We start from the raw sequence: 21797 nt of genomic DNA, 5'->3' as shown, positions 1-21797 counted from the left end.
ATCATATAACAAATTAATGAACCCAGGCTCCCTCACTCATTGTAAAAGTTGGATAATTCTCTTATGATTGTTTTCAAATTCAAAGAAACAATGTACATAATACACTTAGAAGAGTGCATACATAGTGGGCACTTAATAGAAAAGAGTTCTTGTTATGATCAAGGACAGCAGAGCCTTACAAAGGATCAAATCCACGAGACTGAAGACGAGGTATAACCAGAAGAAAATGCTATCGATAAAAATCTTAGAAGTTTTCCTTCCTGGTTAAGCCACCATAACTAAAGTTTTCAACAAATACTTACTAAGCTCCTATAAAGCACCCAAAATACAGTGGTGATGTTATGTCAAGTAGTAGTTATGTCAAGTAGTTATGTCAAGTTCTAAAAACAAACCAAAAATTCATCCCCCAGGACCATCACTGAACTATAGCCATGAGGTGAAATCTTAGTTGGGTGACACGCTTGCTGAGATTACAACGAAGGACAATGTGTATGACGGTGAATTTTGTTTGTTTGATACTAGTACTAACAAGTAAATGGCCACAGTCCTAATCAGAGAAACTTCTGTATGAAATTTGGACTAATAGTTCACTTTTCAACAACTATAGAAAATGTACATTCTGAAGAACCCGAGGGGTCATCTCATCTATTCTTCACAGATATAAGAATCCCCTTCACTGTGCATATCAGACAGCATCAGTTTTAGAGTCAAACAAAGCTAGATTTAAATCTCAGTTCTACTTCCTAACAAACTGCTTCATTTCCCCAAATTTCTACTTCTTTGTGAAATGGTTCACAACATCTAACTGCAATAATGTTTGTAAAACATAGTAGGTAATCAGTTAACTACTGTACCATCTGCTTTCCTTTCCAAATTTTTCACCATCCTGGCCACCTTTCTCAAGAATGCACTTAATAAGAAACACAGTGCCCAGGATGGACCACAGCAGTACAACGGGCATCTGACCAGCCCAAAGTCCAGCAGCACTATCACTTCATAAAACCGAGATTATGAGGGTGACTCAAACCAAGATGTTTACTGAAGTCAAACGCCAGTGGTCTACCTAGTGGAGGGCCAGGGTGGATCTGAAACGAATAGTGTATAGCATCTTTGTGTTTCTGTTGTATATGGGTGATTTGGAGATTTATCTTTTTTTTTCCCCTTTGGTTTTTTTTTAAATATTGTTTAATAAAGTTTCATTAGCTTAAAAAAAAAAAGCCAAAAAGCCAGCATTGCAGCTAATGACCAAACTAGCTAACTTCCGTGCATTCTGTACTTTCTTAATGCCAACTGGTTAGTAAAGTGTCAAGGATAAAACTTAAATGTTTATTTAGCTACGGGTGAGTCGGAAGTAGAGCTTATTTTCCTAGGCTCAGCGCCAACAACTTCAGTAGCAGTCTCTAAATTTAATCACCTTGGTGAGGGAGCAGATGAGAAAGAAAATGTGATTGAGGCAGCACTTCAGGGTCAGCAAACTTTTTCCATAAAGGATCAGATAGTAAATACTTTAGGCTTTGCCGTCCAGTGTCTCCATGGTAACTACTCAGCTGAACCACTGCAGCAGGAAAGCAGTTGCTAAATGCTGTGTCTCAATCAAACCCTATTTACAGAGGCAGACAGATACTGCCTTTGCTAAAGGCAAACGGGTTTCATTTCTTTTCAGATCATTCAGGACATTACAACAGAGCCTGACAGTTTGCTGATTGTTATCAATATCCTTCCCTTCTTCCTCAGTAACAGAGTCACCATGCACTAACTAAGCACTGGTCACTTGGCACAAAAACTACCTTTCCTAGCCCCTCGCAGCTAGATATAGCTATGTGACTTAAGTTCCACTCAATGAGACACAAGGAACCTTAGAACATGCAACTCTGCAGGAAGTGTCTTTAAAGGGAGTGCTTGTAGAAACGATGCCCTTCTACTCTTTCCTGTTTTCTCGAGGTTGGATTATATAGGAGACAGTTGAAGTTTGGATCTTCAGGCAAAGGCCACTTGATGCCAAAGATGGAGGAACAAGAAAAGAATGAGTCTAGATTATCAGCCACCTCAGCTGTCTGCCTATGAGAAAGAATTGACTTTTCCTCTTGTTTAAACCACTGTTAGTTGCATTTTCTGTTACTCAAACTAATATATATATATATAAAGGTAAGAAAAGCTGAAAACAGCTTCTTTGCTAACTCCTTCTAGCTTTGTACTAATCATCAATCTAGTCATGAACAGAAACTTTTTCTTTGTCATATGCTTAAACCACAATCTAATTCAAAATAAAAACATCATAAAATCATGTCAACAGAGTCAGAAAAATCAACCTATAACCAACATTAGAAATCATAAGGGTCAAGCCAAGCATAACGACATTAACTCTGTCAAAGGAAAAGAATGATCAGTAACCTCACCTGATGGTGAACTCTAGCAGCTCCTGGGTTCCCTGAGGGTCAAGGTGCTGAAGACTATATACCCTTTCGAGGCTCTGCTGCAGGAACTGATGGGAAGGATCCTCTTGAGGTGTGATATTGGGAGAAAGACCTGATGACACTAGCTTTCTACCTGGTAACTAAGCAAACACAGTGGGGTTACACCATCAACTCTGTGGCCCAACTTTTGGTAAAACAAAGAAACCAGGGGAAAAAATGTGAGTCAAACAAAGAAAAGGAAAAAGAGCTAGGTAATTCTGTAAATAATCTTTTTCTCCTTCCTTGGCTTAAGTGGGAGAAAGGGAAAAAGAGAAAAAAAATGAACATGGTCTACCCAATACAGCCAGCCACAAGCTGCAAGGAGAAAAAGAAAAGAGAATGCTATAATATTATTTTCTATTGTTAACTATAATAAATGGGCTAACCACAGAAATGAGACTAAAAATTAATGCCGCATTTATTTTTAACCTTTATTGATTATTCACTTCATAGAAGACTGATGATTTATTCCCAAATAAATTTTTGTATTAAAAAACATTTACAGCATGCTATAAAAGTTTTATATTATGATAATTAATAATTACAATTCTTGTTCTTACTGCTAAAAGTGGCTACCTTTCAAGAAAGGGATGAGAAGTTTATAGTTTATAGTTTAAGTTTTCTAACCATGTACATATATTATTCTAAATTTAGAGTTATTTAAGTAGGGATGAGTAAATTCAAATAAAGAGCTTAGCAAAGTGCCTGCACAAAGCACTCAGTGTTTGCTATTATTATCAGTATGGTGATCAGTATATTATCAGTATGGTTCATCAAAAATGTTTTCTTTCAGTTTTTAAAATAACATTATTAAAAAATAAACTTGTATAAATAAACTTATATAAAAAATAAACTTATAACATTATTAAAAAGTAAACTTATTGAGAATCATAGTTTTATGTAATTATTAAAATGTAACAGGATCTAATCCTTGATTTAAAATATGCTGTTCCAGAAACTTCCCTGGCAGTTCAGTGGTTAAGATTCCATGCTTCCAAAGCAGGGGGTGTGGGTTCAATCTCTGGTCGGGGTCTAAGATCCCACATACTGTATGAGGTGGCCAAAAAATTTAAAAATAAATAAATAAAGTAAGAAATGTTCCAGGCTTCTTCTTGCCTAATATAACATAGTCAATAACCCAGGTACATTCAAAAAATGAATGTTCTTAAAAGGTAAAGGATTCAGAAGCAGGAGTACAAAATAAGAGTTAAAGAGAATTAATGAATGTATTTTCAGAAAATATACATTCCTCTTTCTGCTATTTACCACAAAGGACTAAAAATCAAACAAGCAAAAACATGGACAAAAGATGTTTTCAACATACTCTCAAGGCAGGAACAAGATGAGAAAGACTGTCTCGAAGGTAGGCATAGTGCCTGAAGGTGTGATCTGAGAACAATGCAGGCATCGTTGGACAGGTTTTAGCAGCATTGAAAATAAGAACCAAAACTGCAATGTCTGATAAATAGGTGCGTTAAGTAAACTTGGAGGTATCAAAGGTTGAGCCTGGCCAGAATTTTGTGCCTCTACTTCTAAGCCCTCAAATTTCTGCTAAATGACTACAATTTTTCTAACAAACAAATGCAGATTCAGAGCTATATAAACCTCACACCAAATTTCCCCAAGTACCCCTCCAATTACCAAAGAAAGGTTGTTCTATTTATTTATTTTTAGTTCTACCAGTTTATTGCTACCAACCCATCTCCCTCCACCCTCATGCACACATGCTCAGTTATGTAACCCCATGGACTGCAGCCCGCCAGGCTCCTCTGTCCATGTACTTTTCCAGGCAAGAATACTGGAGTGGGTTGCCATTTCCTTCTCCAAGAAAGGTTGTTTTAAATTATGTCTGCTGATGAGAATACTAACAGATAGAAACTTTGGTACAATGCCTACTAAAGTATATCCTGGCACAATCTCTTTGAATAATAACTTGATACAAGATTATAGACTTCCCTGCCGGCTCAGTTGGTAAAAAATCTGCCTGCAACACAGGAGACCCACCTGAGTGCAAGAGACTCGGGTTCGAGCCCTGGGTCGGGAAGATCCCCTGGAGAAAGAAATGGCAACTCATTCCAGTATTCTTGCCTGGGAAATCCCATGGACAGAGGAGCTACAGTGGTGGGCTACAGTCCATGGGGTTGCAAGAGTTGGACACAACTTAGAAACTAAACTACCACCCTAAGAATCTTATGAATCCTGAGTAATTCCATATCTCAAAATCAAACAGAGAATCATTCAAATAATAGCAAATAATCAGAAACAACCTAAATGTCCAAAACCAGAAGAACAATTATACAACTTCTGTTTAATCTACTTGATGAAATATTACACAATCATTAAAAATTATATTTATTAGTTTGATATTATATCAGAAGCATTTTATTATAACTGAAAAAATTAGGCTCCAAAATGTATAGGGGATATGATAGCACCTATCTATCACCAAATGTTGTTTGATGAAATAAAATGTTAAAAAAAATAACAACAAAATCCCAAACCCAAGCTCTTAAAAAGGGAGGAGAGGTGGGGAAGCAGGAAGGTACCTCTTGGGCTCTAGGGGTCTAAGCTCAACCCAGTCACCACCTGGTTGCAGTGAGGCTGCCTCCCCGCCTCTCTCTGGTCTGTCCCGGCCTCCTCTAGGACCTCCACTCCCACTATCCAGGAAGGCCATGTGGGGAGTAATCGCTGCTTTCACTTTCCCATACCCACTCTTCCAGCCGTATGCAGCACTAGGCCCCACCCCAGCCATGGCCACATTCAGGGTCCTGCCTGAAGCCCAAGCCAAGGTGGATGTGTTCCATAAAGACCTGAGTACTAAGACAGAGAACCTGCTCGGGTGCTATTTCTCCACGAAGATTTCTGAGTTGGATGTGTTTTTTTGGGGGGATGCATTTTTAAAGGAGCTAGCTCTCAATGAAGCCAATCTGAAGGCTCTGGTAGGCATCCCAGGCTTGATCCAATCAAAGAGAAAGAGAAGAAGGAGAGGAAAAAACAGCAAGAGAAGGAAGACAAGGATGAAAAGAAGAAAGGGGAAGATGAAGACAAAGGTCCTCCATGATGTAGCCCAGTGAGCTGCAATGAGAAGACTGGGGTCCTCCTGCAGCGTGTGCTGCCTGAAATCAAGGATGTCACTGAGAAGCTCAGTCTGGTCACCACCTGGTTGCAGCTGCAGATACCTCAGATTGAGGAGGGGAACAATTTTGGAGTGGCTGTCCAGAAGGTGTTTGAGCTGATAACCGCCCTTCACACCAAACTGGAAGGCTTTCACACACAAATCTCCCAAGCACTTCTCTGAGCATGGTGATGCCATGACCAAAGCAGCTAAGCAGCCCCACGTGGGTCTTATCGACAACTGGTGTGGGAGCTGGAGGAGGCAGACTACCAGGACATCTGGCTGATGGTCATGGAGATCCACAATGCTTATGCTGTGTTATACATCACCATCCTGAAGAATTTTGAAAAGCCCAAAAGCCCAGGGAAGAAATGAAGGGAATGATCTATTGAGAGCTTCCTCTCATTCTGCGATGGGTCCAGCAGAGACCTCCTAACTTTTACAGGGGACTCCATACTTTCCCCACCTTCTGCATGTTGAGGCTGCTTCCTCATCTTGCTTCCCAGGCACAATAAATATAGTCATACCATTGCCAAAAACTAAATAAATAAATAAAAAGGGAGAAGGAAACACACCAAAATATTAACAATTACTTTAGCTCGTAAGACTCTGGCTGTTAAACATGAAATTTTTTTTTCCACTTTAAAATGTTTTCTATGTGTATTAATTTTGCAACAGAGGGAAAATCAGAAATAAAAATACAAAACAGGACGTCCCTGGTGGTCCAGTGGGTTAAGACTCTGAGCTTCCAGTGCAGGGGGCATGGGTTTAATCCCTAGTTCGGGAACTAAGATCCCACATGCCTCTTAGAGTGGCCAAAAACTAAAAAAAAAGAAAGAGAAGAAGAAGAAATGTGGAGCTACTACATCAGCAGCAAACTGCTTACATCCTGACTTCTTTTACATTGAGAGAAAAAAAAAAAACCTGTAATTAATATTTAAGCTATATTTGAGGCAATCTGTTATTCGAAGACAAACATACTAACATTATACTTTCAGAAATGTTTAGCTTTTTTTTTTTTAATGTGAAGGAGGCTTCAGATATCCAGGCATTTTAATATGTCCTGTGTAATCTGTAGTAACACCTAGCCCACAAGTCTCTCTCAGATGAGCTGAATTTCAAACAGCCATAGTATTGCACCTGTAGACGTCAGGTCAGGGATGTACCTTTCTTAGAGGTAAACACAGAGTCAGGCATTTGTTAGCACATCAATTACACAGATCTTTTAAAAAATTGTTCAAATGCCCTATGAAAATTTAAAAAAAATATTAAGAGAAAACAATGGTCATCCCCAACAGCCAGTTATTTGGCTGATTCACGTCTCTCAATAAATACCTCCTTAAACCCCACCAAAGGTGTGCTACAGAGTGAAAAGAAGCGTGGAAGAATATGGATGCATTGATGTAAATATATTCCCATTAGTGGAAAACAACCAGACTACATGCCAGGCTGCCCAAAGCTATTACAACACCCCTGAGCTGGTATTAGAGCCAGAGAATTCGTGTACCCTTGCTCAGCCCATCCTCTCCTTCAGGCTGCAGATCAAATGAAACATGGGATAAGAAAGGGAAAAGTCCACAGCCTTTAAACCAAATATGCCTGGCTCTGTATCCCAGATTTGCTGCTTAAGAGTTATTTAACCTCTCTGGATCTCAGTTTCCTCATCGGTAAGCAGGGAATAATACCTCCTTTCAGGGTTGTTTAAAAGATCAGTGATAAAATATATGAAGTATTTAAACAGTACGTGGAATATACTAGGTATTCAATGAATGGCTAAAAAATTAGTAGTAGTATTCAATGGCAAAGGTGAATTACTGTGAATAAAGAAACAAAAGCTGAGGAAAATAATTATCACTAGGTTTCCTCAACATATACTTTGAACTAAAAGAAATGAGAAAGAGAAAACAAAATCCAAACCCCCAGACCACCAAAGCTACACTGCAGAAAAAGAGGCCAAAATTTCCTGCTAAGTCAGCAGAGGATACAAGCTGGATCATCCATGTCTGGTTCAGCTGTGTCAAAAAATGGGTGGGTGCTCAGCAGCTCAGGCACCAAGGGAAGCACCAGGGTTGGGTGCCGACTTCCCAGAAACTTCAAGCATCTGAAACAAACAGAACGAGAGCCCTCTTTAGTAAGTTAATAAATGCTTTAAAAAGCATTAGGAATTGTAATTAGAAAACATGAGTCAGAATTACAAATTCTCAACCATTTACTTTTGTGACTTCTGTGACTTCTGATAAGTCATTTAATTATTCTAGAACTCAGTTAATTCATCTAAAAACTTGGTTATTATGGAGATAAAAGATCTGACAGAGCAGATATTTTTCAAAGTTATTTAACTAATAACCATTTCCCCCAACTTCACTGCCAAGAGACCCTGATTTTACTCAGGCATCAGGTAGGTAATAAAATACTCAGTGAAGGTAGGCTCACCCCTAGGGCTCAACCATAATTGGTCTAAACTCATCAGGGAAAAATGACTGAGGATGGTGATTATAGCTATGAAATAAAAAGATGCTTGCTTTTGGAAGGAAAGGCATGACAAATCTAGATATCTCTTAGCTGACAATGGCCCATATAGTCAAAGCTATGGTTTTTCTGGCTGTCATGTACACATGTGAGAGTTGGACCATAAAGAAGGCTAAGAGCCAAAGAATTGATGCATTTGAATTGTGGTGCTGGAGAAGACTCTTGAGAGTTCCTTGGACTTCAAAGAGATCAAACTAGTCAATCCTAAAGGAAATCAACCCTGAATATTCACTGGAAGGACTGATGTTGAAGCTGTAATACTTTGGCCACCTGATGGGAAGAGATGACTCACTGGAAAAGACCCTGATGCTGGGAAAGACTGGAGGTAAAAGGAGAAGGGAGAGGCAGAGGATGAGATGGTTAGATAGTACCACCGACTCAAAGAGACATGAATTTGAGTAAACTCTGGGAGATAGTGAAGGACAGGGAAGCCTGGTATGCTCCAATTCATAGGGTCGCAAAGAGTCGGACCCTACTTAGTGTCTGAACAACGGCAACATCATGGCAATCCCAATCCCATTTTACAGTGACTAGTTTGCAAGTAGTCAAGTAACCTAGTTCTGGTCAATGTTACAGGAGATCAAGCCTGCTGGGGAATTTCTCAGGAATGTTTTCCTAACCAAATGGGAAAAAAAAAAATTGCATGCAAATGAACATATCTATGAAACAGAAACAGACTTACAGATATAGAGAACAGATCTGTAGTTGCCAAACAGGGAAATGGGTGGGGGTAGGAAAGGATTGGAAGTTTGAGATTCAGTTCAGTTCAGTCACTCAGTTGTGTCCGACTCTTTGAAACCCCAAGAATCGCAGCATGCCAGGCCTCCCTGTCCATCACCAACTCCCGGACTTTACTCAGACTCATGTCCATCAATTTGGTGATGCCATCCAGCCATCTCATCCTCTGTCGTCCCCTTCTCCTCCTGCCCCCAATCCCTCCCAGCATCAGAGTCTTTTCCAATGAGTCAACTCTTCACATGAGGTGGCCAAAGTACTGAAGTTTCAGCTTTAGCATCAGTCCTTCCAATGAAATCCCAGGACTGATCTCCTTTAGGATAGACTGGTTGGATCTCCTTGCAGTCCAAGGGACTCTCAAGAGTCGTCTCCAACACCACAGTTCAAAAGTGTCAATTCTTCGGCACTCAGCTTTCTTCACAGTCCAACTCTCACATCCATACATGACCACTGGAAAAACCATAGCCTTGACTAGACGGACCTTTGTTGGCAAAGTAATGTCTCTGCTTTTAAATATGCTGTCTAGGTTGGTCATAACTTTCCTTCCAAGGAGTAAGCGTCTTTTAATTTCATGGCTGTAATCACCATCTGCAGTGATTTTGGAGCCCCCCAAAATAAAGTCTGACACTGTTTCCACTGTTTCCCCATCTATTTCCCATGAAGTGATGGGACCAGATGCCATGATCTTCATTTTCTGAATGTTGAGCTTTAAGCCAACTTTTTCACTCTCCTCTTTCACTTTCATTAGCAAATGGAAACTATTATATATAGGATGGATATACAAGGTTCTAACTGTATAGCACAGGCAACTATATTCAATATCCCATGATAAATCATAATGGAAAAGAATATGAAAAATAACACACAATATATACACACAAAATATACTTTGCTATATACTAGAAAGTAACACAACATTGTAAAGCAACTATACTTCAATAAACTTTTTTAAGAAGAGAGAAAAAAACGCATAGAGGGAATGACCTTTTCTTTCTGTCTTAAGATACTGTCTTATGAGACAGCCATCTTGCAACTATGAGAAGAAAGTCAAGAGAACTGCAAAAAAAATCAACCAGAGTATTTATCATGTTAAACTGTTGAATGACCAATCCTGATATCAACTCTCTTGACTTTTTTGTTAAGAAAAAACACCAGACAGTGATTAAGCCCCTTTTAATCAGATTTTTTGTTACTTATAGACAAAAGCATTCTAACTGATTCCCTAGGTGAAGTTCTAAAATCAGAAGAGACCTGATCTCAAACAGGAAACTTAATAACTACATGGCCTTGAACAGATATATTTCTTACCTACAAATGAGATAAAAGGATTAAACAAAATAATGAATGAAAAGTACTTGGCGAGGTGTCTGCCATTATATAAGAAGAACTCAATTAACTATTAGTTTAGCTATTATTAATTGGCTATTAGTTAACTACTATGACTACATGAATGCCCTTTATAAGGCATAAAAAACTATATATGTGCTGGTATTTAGGCATTTTTCTTTTTTAATAAATTTTTAGTGTAGAAGGTGTGCTGAATTAAAAAGAAACATAGAACTTAATTTAACGCTCTCAGTGAGTTTATAATCTAACTGAGGCAAAGATGACTAACATTACAAGGTAATGAACTGTTAAGTGATAGTTTGGTATCATTTGGTTTCTACCTGTCAAAGGTAGAAGAGATCACCATGACCAGACAAAGTTTCACAAAAGAGATGAGACTTCACCAAGGACCGCAAAGTAAGATCAGCAAAAGAGAGAAAACAAACCCCAGGAACAAACTGATAGGAGTATGGGGTATGAAAGGCATCGCATTCAAAACACTTGATACTGTTAGGAAAGTACACTTTCCCCCAGTCTTTATTTCCTTCTGTGTGGAAAGAACTTAATTCACTAGTTTTCTGACCTCTCTCAGCCCTTTTACTCACTATACCTCAGGGGACATTATAGCCCCACATCCCAAATGACTGAGTGCTCCCTGAAGGCAATCAAGAAACACACAATGAATTGAGCTGAAAAAAAAACATGAAGAAATTGCAAAACAGAAAACCAGATAATAGAAATGTTACCTAGAGCAAGATTTCCTGGTATTTTAAACTTTTAGTATATCTTGATTTGTACCTGATTTGACCCACAGTTTTTCTAGTTTTGGTAATAATTTTTTAAAATAAATCATATATTTGGAGTGATCTCATCACATAAGTTTGTTGAAATATGTGGAATACAACAAAGTACAGTTTATTTATTTTTTTTATTGGTTTTGCCATACATTGACATGAATCCACCACGGGTGTACATGCGTTCCCAAACATGAACCCCCCTCCCACCTCCCTCCCCATAACATCTCTCTGGGTCATCACCGTGCACCAGCCCCACAAAGTATAGTTTATAGTAAATGTATGCAAGTAGCTCTTCAAATGAACAGTGTTAAGCCTGACTCTAAACTAGAGGTAATCAGGGGAATCATGATTTTCCATCTGAAGATCAAGTACTTACCCTCCCTCTAATCTTCACAACGATGGAAACAGACAAAGGAGTGACTAACATCATATACGAGGACTCATCTCTGTACCTCCAAAAGTTACCATAGGGCTTGGTACATAGTAAGTACATGGCAGGCACATTATATTTGCTAGGTGGACAGATGGACAAATGAATAACCTAAGACATGATATTCAGTTTAGGAACCAGATTCTTGAGGGTATGGCTAAGTTGAATCAGGTTTCTACAGTGAAGGCAAAATTGAAGGCCATATCTCAATCCATGATGATCCACTGAATAATGTCAACACTGTACATTTAACACATTATCAGACTCAGCAAGCAAATGAGAAAAAAAAATCCTTACTTCCATATGGAGTCCCTATCAGTAGGGTACTTGGTTAAATTTTTTAGCAGCTCCACCAGTGCAAGATGAATCCCTTCTTTGGTTGAAACATTAGTACAGCATAGGAGTTCATGAAGAGCCTCTCTAATATCTCTAGATGAATCCTTAAAAAAAAAAGGAACAATAATAATAAAAGAAATCACTATGGATTGGCTATTTATGGAGGACTGTACAAGTTAAAGTGGGAGGATAAGACAAAGAGCCCCTCTCAAAGAGGAGGGCCTAGTAGTTGAAGACTTCACAGAGGAGGTAAAATTTGAAATGATATTTGAAGAATTCACTCATTTGTTCACTCATTCATTTGTACACTCAACATTTACAGAATACTTATTAAATAGTCAACATTTATCAGTACCTACTATGTACCAAGCGTTAGGGATACAGCCATGATTAAAATTGAATCTCTGCTCTCAGGAGCTTCCTTCCAGTGAAAAGACAAAAACAAACAGCTAAAGGACTGCCCTGGTGATCCAGTGGTTAAGAATCCACCTGCCAATGCAAGGGACACAGGTTCCATCTCTAGTCTGAGAAGATTCCACATACCTCAGGGCAGCTAAGCCCGTGCATTACAACTCCTGAAGCCTGCATGCCCTAGAGTCAGTGCTCTCCAACAAGAGAAGCCATGGCAATGGGTAGCTCAAGCGCCACAACTAGAGAGTAGCCTCTGCTCGCTGCAACTAAAGAAAGTCCAGTGCAGCAACAAAGACCTAGCACATCCTAAATAAATAAGATATGAGAAACTATAAAGAAGGTTAAGGATAAGAGTACCAGGATTGGAGTCATTTTATGTGGCATGATCAAAGGGAACGGCAAACATAAAGGCTATGGTTGAAAGGCAAAAGCATGCTGAAAAAATAGCAACGTGGCTAGGGCAGATAAACGAAAAAAGAGGTACACCAGGTGATGTCAGAAAGTGGCCTCTTCCCTCCCCAATACCTTCTGCTCAGCCTCACTAAAATGATTAGAAGAGTTCACCAACAACTTCTTAGTGCTAACATAAACGGACACGTATCAGTTTTACTCTTATTGATATCTTCATAGCATTTTTTGCCAGTTCTTTAAAACATTTTAACATATACAATTTGAAACATGTATAAATATATAGAGACAAGAAACCCCCCAGTCTCAACAATTAACTCATAGCCAACCATGCTTCATCTATATCTTAACCCTCCCCTCCCAAATTATTTTGAATCCAGTCAGAGAAATCATAGCATTCTGTTGGTAAATATTTCCATAATACTTCTTTTTAAAAATGAGTCTTTCAGGCTCCAAGAATGTCCACTCATTGCAGTTGGGTAATATGCCCCTTAAGTATCTTTTAATACGTAAAATCTCTTTACATCTCACTTTTTACCCCTTGCAATTTCTCCCCTGTATATTTTGAGATGGTAGTTTGATTTACAGGCTTGATCAGAATCCGGTTCGATTTTTTTATAAGACCACTTCACAGGTGGTACCGTATACTTCACTCAGCAACTATGTATTTCTCCTTTGTGATATTACTAACCACTGAAGATCACTGCCTAGATCTAGTAGTTCATTAAAGTTGTAAAACAATAATATGTAAATTCTGCCATTCTTGATTTATTAACTGGAATACTTCTACAAGAGAAACGTCCCTTTATCACCTGGCTGGTTGTCTTGAAGTTCCATTTGTATCGGAAAAGGAAGGATAAATGCTTGCTTCCTTAATTTACCAGTTTTCAAAATAATGAGTTGATTACTAAGCACCTTCCAATGTACCTAAAGTGTTTTACTTAATTATTATAAAATCATGGGTTTCATCATATTTGCTGTTGTAATCTTAATGAGATGTTTCACCTTTGGCCAGTGAGAGACTATCTAAGTCATCTCCTGGGTCTTTTGATATAAGCCTAGGGGTGTTTGAAAGCTAATATCTGCTTTCTGTATGACAAGGCAGTACAAGGTTATCTTGTTATGTTTCCTGCACCACACCTGGAATCAGCCATTTCTCTTCTGCATTTTGGTTACTTTTAGCAGGAAATGGGATCTCCAAAGTATTTTTTTTTAAAGTCAGGTTTATTGACATCTGTTACATTCTGTAAAATTCATCCTTTCTAGTGTACACTTCCATGACTTTAACAAATCCATATAGTTATATAATCACCATCACAATCACGATATAAAACACCTGCATCACTCAAACACTTTCCTAGTGTCCCTTTGGAGTCTACCCCTCATCCCAGTTTCTAGCAATCAATGATGCATTTTCTGCTACAGTTTCTTCTTTCCAAAATGTCATATAAATGAAATCATAGAGCATGCTGCTTCTACTGCCTGGCTACTTTCATTTAGCATAATGTATCCATGTTGTTACATGTATCAGCAGCTACTCCTTTTTATTTATTCATTTTAACCAGAATGACTGGATGGGTCCTAACTGACTTTCTTGTGGGTTTCTTTTTTAAATTTTATGTATTTATTTGGCTCCTCCCGATTCCTTGAATATATCATATCCACTTTTACCTCTGGATCTTTAAGACACTGCTCCCTCTGCTTGGAACCCTTCCACCCCACTACCATCAGTGCCACTCCTTCCCAAGAAAATTCTTTATATACCTGAATCTAATATAATTTCTCTTTCTGATTTTTCTAATATAGCAAGTCAACTATACTTTCATTAAAAAAAAAGAAAGAAAATGCCTCATTAAGTCCTACTCCTTCAAGTATCCACTACAGCATTCCTTCTTTCTTCCTTATCTCCCCAACCTTACCTCGGCTAATTCAGATTAGATACTCTGTATTCCCAGGGCATCCCGCCCTTTCCTGATCATAGCAGTACTAAGCTTTATTCAAATTTCCTGTTTAACAGTCAGACTCCTCCATCATGAAGGAGCTATATGATCAAAAAGCACAACTGTGCTACCTCTTCACTATTTTATCACCAATGTCCGGCAAAAAAAGAAAAAAAAAGAAAAGCAGCACTCAGTAGGTAGTGATGAAGAAATGCATAACAAACTGTGATCGCTCACCTCTAACACAGCCAGGACAGTGTCAAGCTGATCCTCTCGAAGAGTGATATTGTTAGAGATTTTTCTCATGGTATGTATGGACTGTAGACGTACTTCCTCAATTTCATCATTAAACATGTCAACCAGGAAATCGAGGCACTTCTCAGCAAAAGAGGGTGAAGACTGAGCCAGCATGCAGAGCGCCTCCACAGCAGCAATGCGGACCTCTAGAGAGAAGGGAACAAACAAAACTGCACGTCAAGTTAAGACCCATGGATAAAATGCAAGGACTGCTCATTCGTGCTTGTGTTTCCCCCTTTACTCTTCTCACTCTGCAAACTCTCTCTGGGAGATCTCCTCCAAGCCTGTAGATTCTGCTACTGCCTTCACACGGACCTACAAACAAGGACGCTGGTACCACAAGAACTGAGGTTCAGATCTTAAACCCACAGACATGTGATCAAGTCACATGTCTATCTCCATTAACCTAAATTTCTTGAAAACTCAGTTGTCTTATTATCTCAGTATTCCAACCACAGTACTTTTTTAAAAAGCACTTTTCAAACAGCATTATTAAGATTAAAATAGGCTCAAGTATCATTATTCTCAATCTAGAGATAAGACTCAACAAAGTAGATAAACTTGCCTCAAAGTGAGAACAGAGATAAGACTAGTACTCTGGTCTGCTAATTATAGCCTAGTGTCATGTAGTAGTTAAGGGTACTGGCTCTGGAATGACAGAGGTCTCGCACTGAATTGCAAAAAGTAATCCATCCACTAACTTGGACGGTGATCTTGAATAAGTAACTTAACTTCATAGCACTTCAAGAGAATTCTCATTTTCTTACAGAGAAGTTAGGAGGAGTAAATGACATAGTGTGGGGAAAGCGCACAGCACGCTGTCTGGCATGTGTTAAAGGCTCAATATTAACCATGATATAGGTACAGATCTTGTAAGCACCCTGAAAACCGAGGCATGTCCCCTATCTCTTTATATGCTCAGAACATGTAACAGTGAGGCCACTGAGTCCAGGAAGCCCTTCATTCATTCACTGACAATGCATTCTGAACATGCACTATATGCCAGGCCCTGTGCTGAGTGTTGGGACATAAGAGATGAGAGATGAGTAAGTTACAGTACATGCTCACAAGACTTCCACAGATGCCTGTTTCATTCCAATGGTTCCCCTGAGTTCTACAATAAAATGTACAGTTTCAAAAAAGCCTTCAACTGTGGTTAAACTCTCAAATATAGCCCGTTTTTTTTGTATAAGAAAGGTTTTACAGACACTTAAAAACAGAATTACTACATTAAAGGGAGATGACTCAGATTTTTCTTGGTACTTATAAATTCCTCCTTTTCGTCAGAAGGGAAGGATTTGCTCCACATCACAATAATATAATTTAAACACGAAATTGCTAATAATTATAAAACAAGACAGAAATGGACCCAAATATTTTAAATGCTGACCCTGCTTCCAAGGGCTTTATCGGTTATGTAGCACTGACTCATGTAACTCCTGCAAGTGTGTCAAGGGAATCACAGAGAAACTTCTGATCAACATGAGGTAATCAGTATTCCAAGCAGAAGCAAAGACACTTGGCTTTCTACTTTGCCATGCACAGCTCAGCTACAGGTAGCTAAATTAACATTTCCTACTGGACTTTTTGGAATGTTGATAATATGTAACAATCTCCTTAAAGATCTAGGGCAGAGAAAAGGAACTAGCTTGCTCGAGAAAAAAAAAAGATTGATCCTCTGGTATCTTAACGTGTGTAATCAGGTTCTAGTTTTGTTGCTTACCAGCTTCGTGCTTCACACCATCTCCTAGCCACTACAGGCGAGAACAGTCCACTGCATCACACAGTGATGAGTGGTACAATGGAAAAGCACAGGTCGTGCTAAGAAAATGCAGAAGAGGCACACAGGCTACTGAGCAGGCTCACAGGCAGCATTCTGGAAAGTGACCCTAAAGTAATACCAGATGGAGTGGCTGGGCCAGAAGAAAGAGAAAGGGCCTTTCTACACAGAGGAAGCACATGTAAAGGTCCGGGAAGGAGGGAGAGCCTGCAACAAGAGGCCTGGAACTGTGTGATACTATGGCTACACTAGCAGCTACAGCCAACGAAACAGGCTCCATTTCACCCAGCAAATGTATCCCTGAGACCCTGACTGACTCAGAATTTTGTAAATATGATTAGAGAGCTGCCGTACCTGATGCTGGTTATGATCTACTCACTTTCCAAAGTTGTTACTTTAATTAGACCCTAGTGACAAACTAAAAACTGTAGAAATAAACCACATAAACATTAACTGTGATTAAATTTATTTGCAGAAACTAAACAAAGCAAAACTGCTAGTAGAAACAAAATAGATTCTAGTTACCTGTCTTAGGATAAACTGGGTTTTAATAACTGAAGTTCCTTATTATCTAACACTATTTAAATTTTTCATTCATATATCAAGTTCATGGGGAAAAAAAGCAGAAGCAGCTTTAATTTCCATGTATCTAGAAAGCCTTATAGCAAACTGAATAGAGTAACCCAATTCATCGATCTACTAACAGAAGAACTGTCTTTCCAAAGTAATTTTCTTGTCCTTCTAAGAAATTCTGTTCTAAGGTTATCATTTTTATAGGCATTTTAAAGACCTTAGTTCTAATCCTCTGACACAATTTTACTGTAAAATTTGAACAATCAACATTATCTACTTAGGTATGTTAGCCTAACTGAAAATAGGATGTTGGAGTCACTCAACTCAAAGCACTATCTGTGATACATGTGAGATGGACAGCATCATACTATGGAAATGCTAAGAGCTTTGCAAGGGTTTCTATTACTGGTTAAAATGGAGTAACAAAGCCAGATTAATCCTTCTTTCTGAAACAACTAAACAACTAGAAACAGAGACGAAATATATGAAACAAAAGTATTCAACACACCATATATCCGGCAGTAAGAGGGAGTGATCTCTGAGAGCAGGAAATAAATGAGGCAAGCTCTATGATTCTAACAGTTTACTGTCTGTAGAGTTTCCAGGTTGTAGGTCTCCCTGAGTTCAGAAGACAGAGCTGGGAGTTCAGAAGACAGAGCTGGGAGTTCAGAAAACAGAGTTGTGATTAGAGTTAGAGGGCAAAGTACAGAAAGGAAAGAAGTGCACAGACAGAGCAAGCTTGGAAGACCTGCAGACGAAACTCCTAAGTCTTCAGTCAATTTCTGATCTGTGAAGAAACTACCCAAGGCCTAAGAAAGAACCACTCGAGGATTTGAGGAAACAATCTCCAAAATTCACACATGGTCAACAAGTTTTTTCAGAAGGGTTGTTTCACTAGTGGAGAAAAATGACCCTGAGACTTAGTGCTACTCCAGTCCACCTAAAAAAGCTTAAAAATAAAACCTGAGCTAACTGCATTCTAGAAGAAAGCTCAAGAATACTTATAGGAATATAACAATGTTCAGCACCCAATAAAGTAAAATTCAGGGTGTCTGGCATCCAATCACAAATTACCAGGCATGCGTAGAAGCAGGAAAATATAATCCATAATGAAGAGAAAAATTAACCAATCAAAACTAACCTAGCAATCACAAAAGTAATAAAGCTAGAAGACAATGACATTAGAAGAGTTACTGTAAATACATTCTCTGTTGACAAAGCTACAAGAAAGATTAAACATATTAAGTAGCGACATAGAAGAGACACTAAATTCTAATCAAACTTCTAGGGATGACAATTAAAATGTCTGAGGTGAAAAATATACTAGATGGAATTAATGTCAGATTAGACTTTGTGGAAGAAAAGATTAGATAAGACAAAACAATAAACATTATTCAAAATGAAACAAAGAGAAAAAAGACTAAAAAGTGAAAAAAAAAGAACAGAGCACCTGTGAGTTGCAGGACAAACTCAGTAGCCTAATATATATGTAATTGCGAGACCCCAAAGGAGCATGGGTTCAGAAAAATATTTAAAGAAATAACAACCAAAGATTTTTCAGATTTGCTAAAAACTACAAACCCACAGATCCAACAAGCTCAACAAACTCCAAGCATATGAAATATGAAGAAAATTATGCCAAGGCATATCATAATTAAATCATTTTAAACCAGTAATAAAGAGAAAACCTTAAAAGCAGACAGTAAAAAAAGATACATTTGTACAGAAAAACAGAATTTTTAAATTACAGCAAGGCTTCCCTGGTAGTCAAGTGGTTAAGAATGCACCTTGCAATGCAGGGAACGGTGGTTCGATCCCTAGTCCAGGAAAAACCTACACGCTCTGGAACAACTAAGCCCTCAAGCTGCAATTAATGAGCCCATGTGCCTAGAGTCCATGCTTCAAAACAAGAGAAGCTACTGTAACAGGAGCCTGTGCAACACAACCAGAGAGTAGACCCCGCTCACCACAACCAGAGAAAAGCCTGTGCACAGCAATGAAGACCCAACAGTCAAAATTATAAATCAGTAAAGTTAAAAAAAAAAATGACAGCAGACTTCTCAACAGAACTGAAAAACTGTGGAACAAGATCTTTAAAGGACAAAAAAAAAAAAAATCAAAACAAATAAATATGCAGAGTACATCATGAGAAATGCTGGACTGGAAGAAACACAAGCTGGAATCAAGATTGCCGGGAGAAATATCAATAACCTCAGATGTGCAGATGACACCACCCTTATGGCAGAAAGTGAAGAGAAGCTAAAAAGCCTCTTGATGAAAGTGAAAGAGGAGAGTGAAAAGTTGGCTTAAAACTCAACATTCAGAAAACGAAGATCATGGATCTGGTCCCATCACTTCGTGGGAAATAGCTGAGGAAACAGTGGAAAGTGTCAGACTTTATTTTGGGGGGCTCCAAAATCACTGCAGATGGTGACTGCAGCCATGAAATTAAAAGACGCGTACTCCTTGGAAGAAAAGTTATGACCAACCTACATAGTATATTCAAAAGCAGAGACATTACTTTGCCGACTAAGGTCCGTCTAGTCAAGGCTGTGGTTTTTCCTGTGGTCACGTATGGATGTGAGAGTTGGACTGTGAAGAAGGCTGAGCACCGAAGAATTGATGTTTTTGAACTGTGGTGTTGGAGAAGACTCTCCAGGGTCCCTTGGACTGTAAGGAGATCCAACCAGTCCATTCTGAAGGAGATCAACCCTGGGATTTCTTTGGAAGGAATGGTGCTAGAGCTGAAACTCCAGTACTTTGGCCACCTCATGCGATTTGGAAAAGACTCTGATGCTGGGAGAGATTGGGGGCAGGAGGAGAAGGGGACGACCCAGGATGAGATGGCTGGATGGCATCACTGACTCGATGGACATGAGTCTGAGTGAACTCCGGGAGTTGGTGATAGACAGGGAGGCCTGGCGTGCTGCGATTCATGGGGTCGCAGAGTCGGACACGACTGAGTGACTGAACTGAACTGAATCTAGAATTGGATTCCCAGGGAAATATCTTTCAAAAATGAAATGGGACTTCCCTGGTGGTACAATGGATAAGAATCCTCCTGCCAATGCAGGGGACACAGGTTCCATCCCTGGTCTGGGAAGATTCCACATGCCAAGGAACAACTAGGCCCGTGCACCACAATTACTAAGGCTGCTCTCCAGAGCCCTTGAGCCACAACTACTAAGCCCGTGGGCTGCAACTGTTGAAGCCTGTGTGCCTAGAGCCTGTATTCCGCGACAAGAGAAGCCACTGCAATGAGAGGCCAGGGCACTGCAATGAAGAGTAGCCCCTGCTCACCGCAACTACAGAAAGCCCAAGTGCAGCAATGAAGAGCTAGCACAAGCAAAAATAGGCAAATAAATAATAAAAGAATTATTTTTAAAAAATGAAGATGAAATAAAGTCTTCACTGAGTGACTGTGAAGATCAAGTCAGACAATCTGTATCACTCACTACAATGCCAGTGACATAGCAGTCACTCAGTAAGTGGGCACTGGTATTATTATGAAGTCATTCTTACCGTACATCTCATCTTCCAATCCATGAACAAAGGCTCCACAGGCTCCTGACTCAATCAAGTTCACAGCCCCCGTATCTATCTCTTCCTTGGGAGCATCATCTCCCCACTTCCTGCCGCTGGAAAACTCTCCCGAACTGTAAAGTTCCTTGGCACGTTCATGTGCAGTGCGTTTCCTCTGTAGAAGACAACAATTACCACTTGCTGGAGATTCATGAGAGAACAGTTAGGTGCACATCAAGAACATGAGAAAGTGGGAAATAAAGACTGCTCTCGGGGGCTTCCCTGGTCACCTGGTGGTTAAGAATCTGCCTGTCAATGCAGAGGACATGGATTCAATCCCTGGTCTGGGAAGATCCCACATGCCATGGAGCAACTAAGCCTGTGCACCTACTAAGCCCACACTGTAGAGCACATAAGCCCCAGCAACTGCAGCCCACACACCTAGAGGCCATGTGCCACACAAGAGAAGCCCCTGCTCTCCACAACTAGAGAAAGCCTGTGTAGCAATGAAGACCCAGCACAATGAAAAACTAAAAATTTTAAAGTAAATAAATAAATCTTAAAAAAAAAAAGACTGCTTTCTGAAAGTTGCATTAAAAAAAAAATTCAATAGTTATCAGAGCAGAGATATGCAAATTCAACTTGAAGCAAAGACAAAGACCCTCAGGTCTATCATCAGTTCAGTTCAGTCACTCAGTCATGTCCGACTCTTTGCGACCCCATGAATCGCAGCACGCCAGGCCTCCCTGTCCATCACCAACTCCCGGAGTTCACTCAGACTCACGTCCATCGAATCAGTGATGCCATCCAGCCATCTCATCCTGGGTCGTCCCCTTCTCCTCCTGCCCCCAATCCCTCCCAGCATCAGAGGTCTTTTCCAATGAGTCAGGTCTTCGCATGAGGTGGCCAAAGTACTGGAGTTTAGCTGACAGTAATCTTATCAAAGATACTAACTTTATTAAGGGGCTTCCCATGTGGCTCACTTGGTAAAGAATCTGCCTGTGAATGCAGGCGCATAGGAGACTTGGGTTCGATACTAGGGCTGGGAATATTCCTTGGAGGGGGAAATGGCTACCCACTCCTGTATTTTTGCTGGGATAATCCCATAGACAGAAGAAGCCTGGAGGGTTTACAGTCCATGGGGT

The 21797-nt window shown here is 39.5% G+C and overlaps 1 protein-coding gene and 1 pseudogene across 1 annotated transcript in view; one reads left to right on the top strand and one right to left on the bottom strand.

The window, feature by feature from the left end:
- INTS4 (integrator complex subunit 4) overlaps positions 1-21797 on the bottom strand; it is a 107342-nt gene that overhangs the window by 30960 nt on the left and 54585 nt on the right. Inside the window, exons 10-15 of the mRNA XM_052661765.1 lie at positions 20653-20827; positions 14718-14923; positions 11683-11825; positions 7554-7669; positions 3778-3911; positions 2397-2554 (exon numbers count right to left, since the gene is read on the bottom strand). Coding sequence (XP_052517725.1) covers positions 2397-2554; positions 3778-3911; positions 7554-7669; positions 11683-11825; positions 14718-14923; positions 20653-20827 — 932 coding nt within the window. The remainder of the gene's footprint in view (positions 1-2396; positions 2555-3777; positions 3912-7553; positions 7670-11682; positions 11826-14717; positions 14924-20652; positions 20828-21797) is intronic.
- On the top strand, positions 5204-8452 carry LOC128068644 (proteasome activator complex subunit 1-like; annotated as a pseudogene).

This window comes from Budorcas taxicolor, chromosome 25 (genome assembly GCF_023091745.1).
Source record: "Budorcas taxicolor isolate Tak-1 chromosome 25, Takin1.1, whole genome shotgun sequence".
In the NCBI taxonomy this organism is placed as follows: domain Eukaryota; kingdom Metazoa; phylum Chordata; class Mammalia; order Artiodactyla; family Bovidae; genus Budorcas; species Budorcas taxicolor.
Note: the sequence above shows the minus strand (reverse complement) of the source record. Positions and strands in the feature narration are given on the sequence as shown.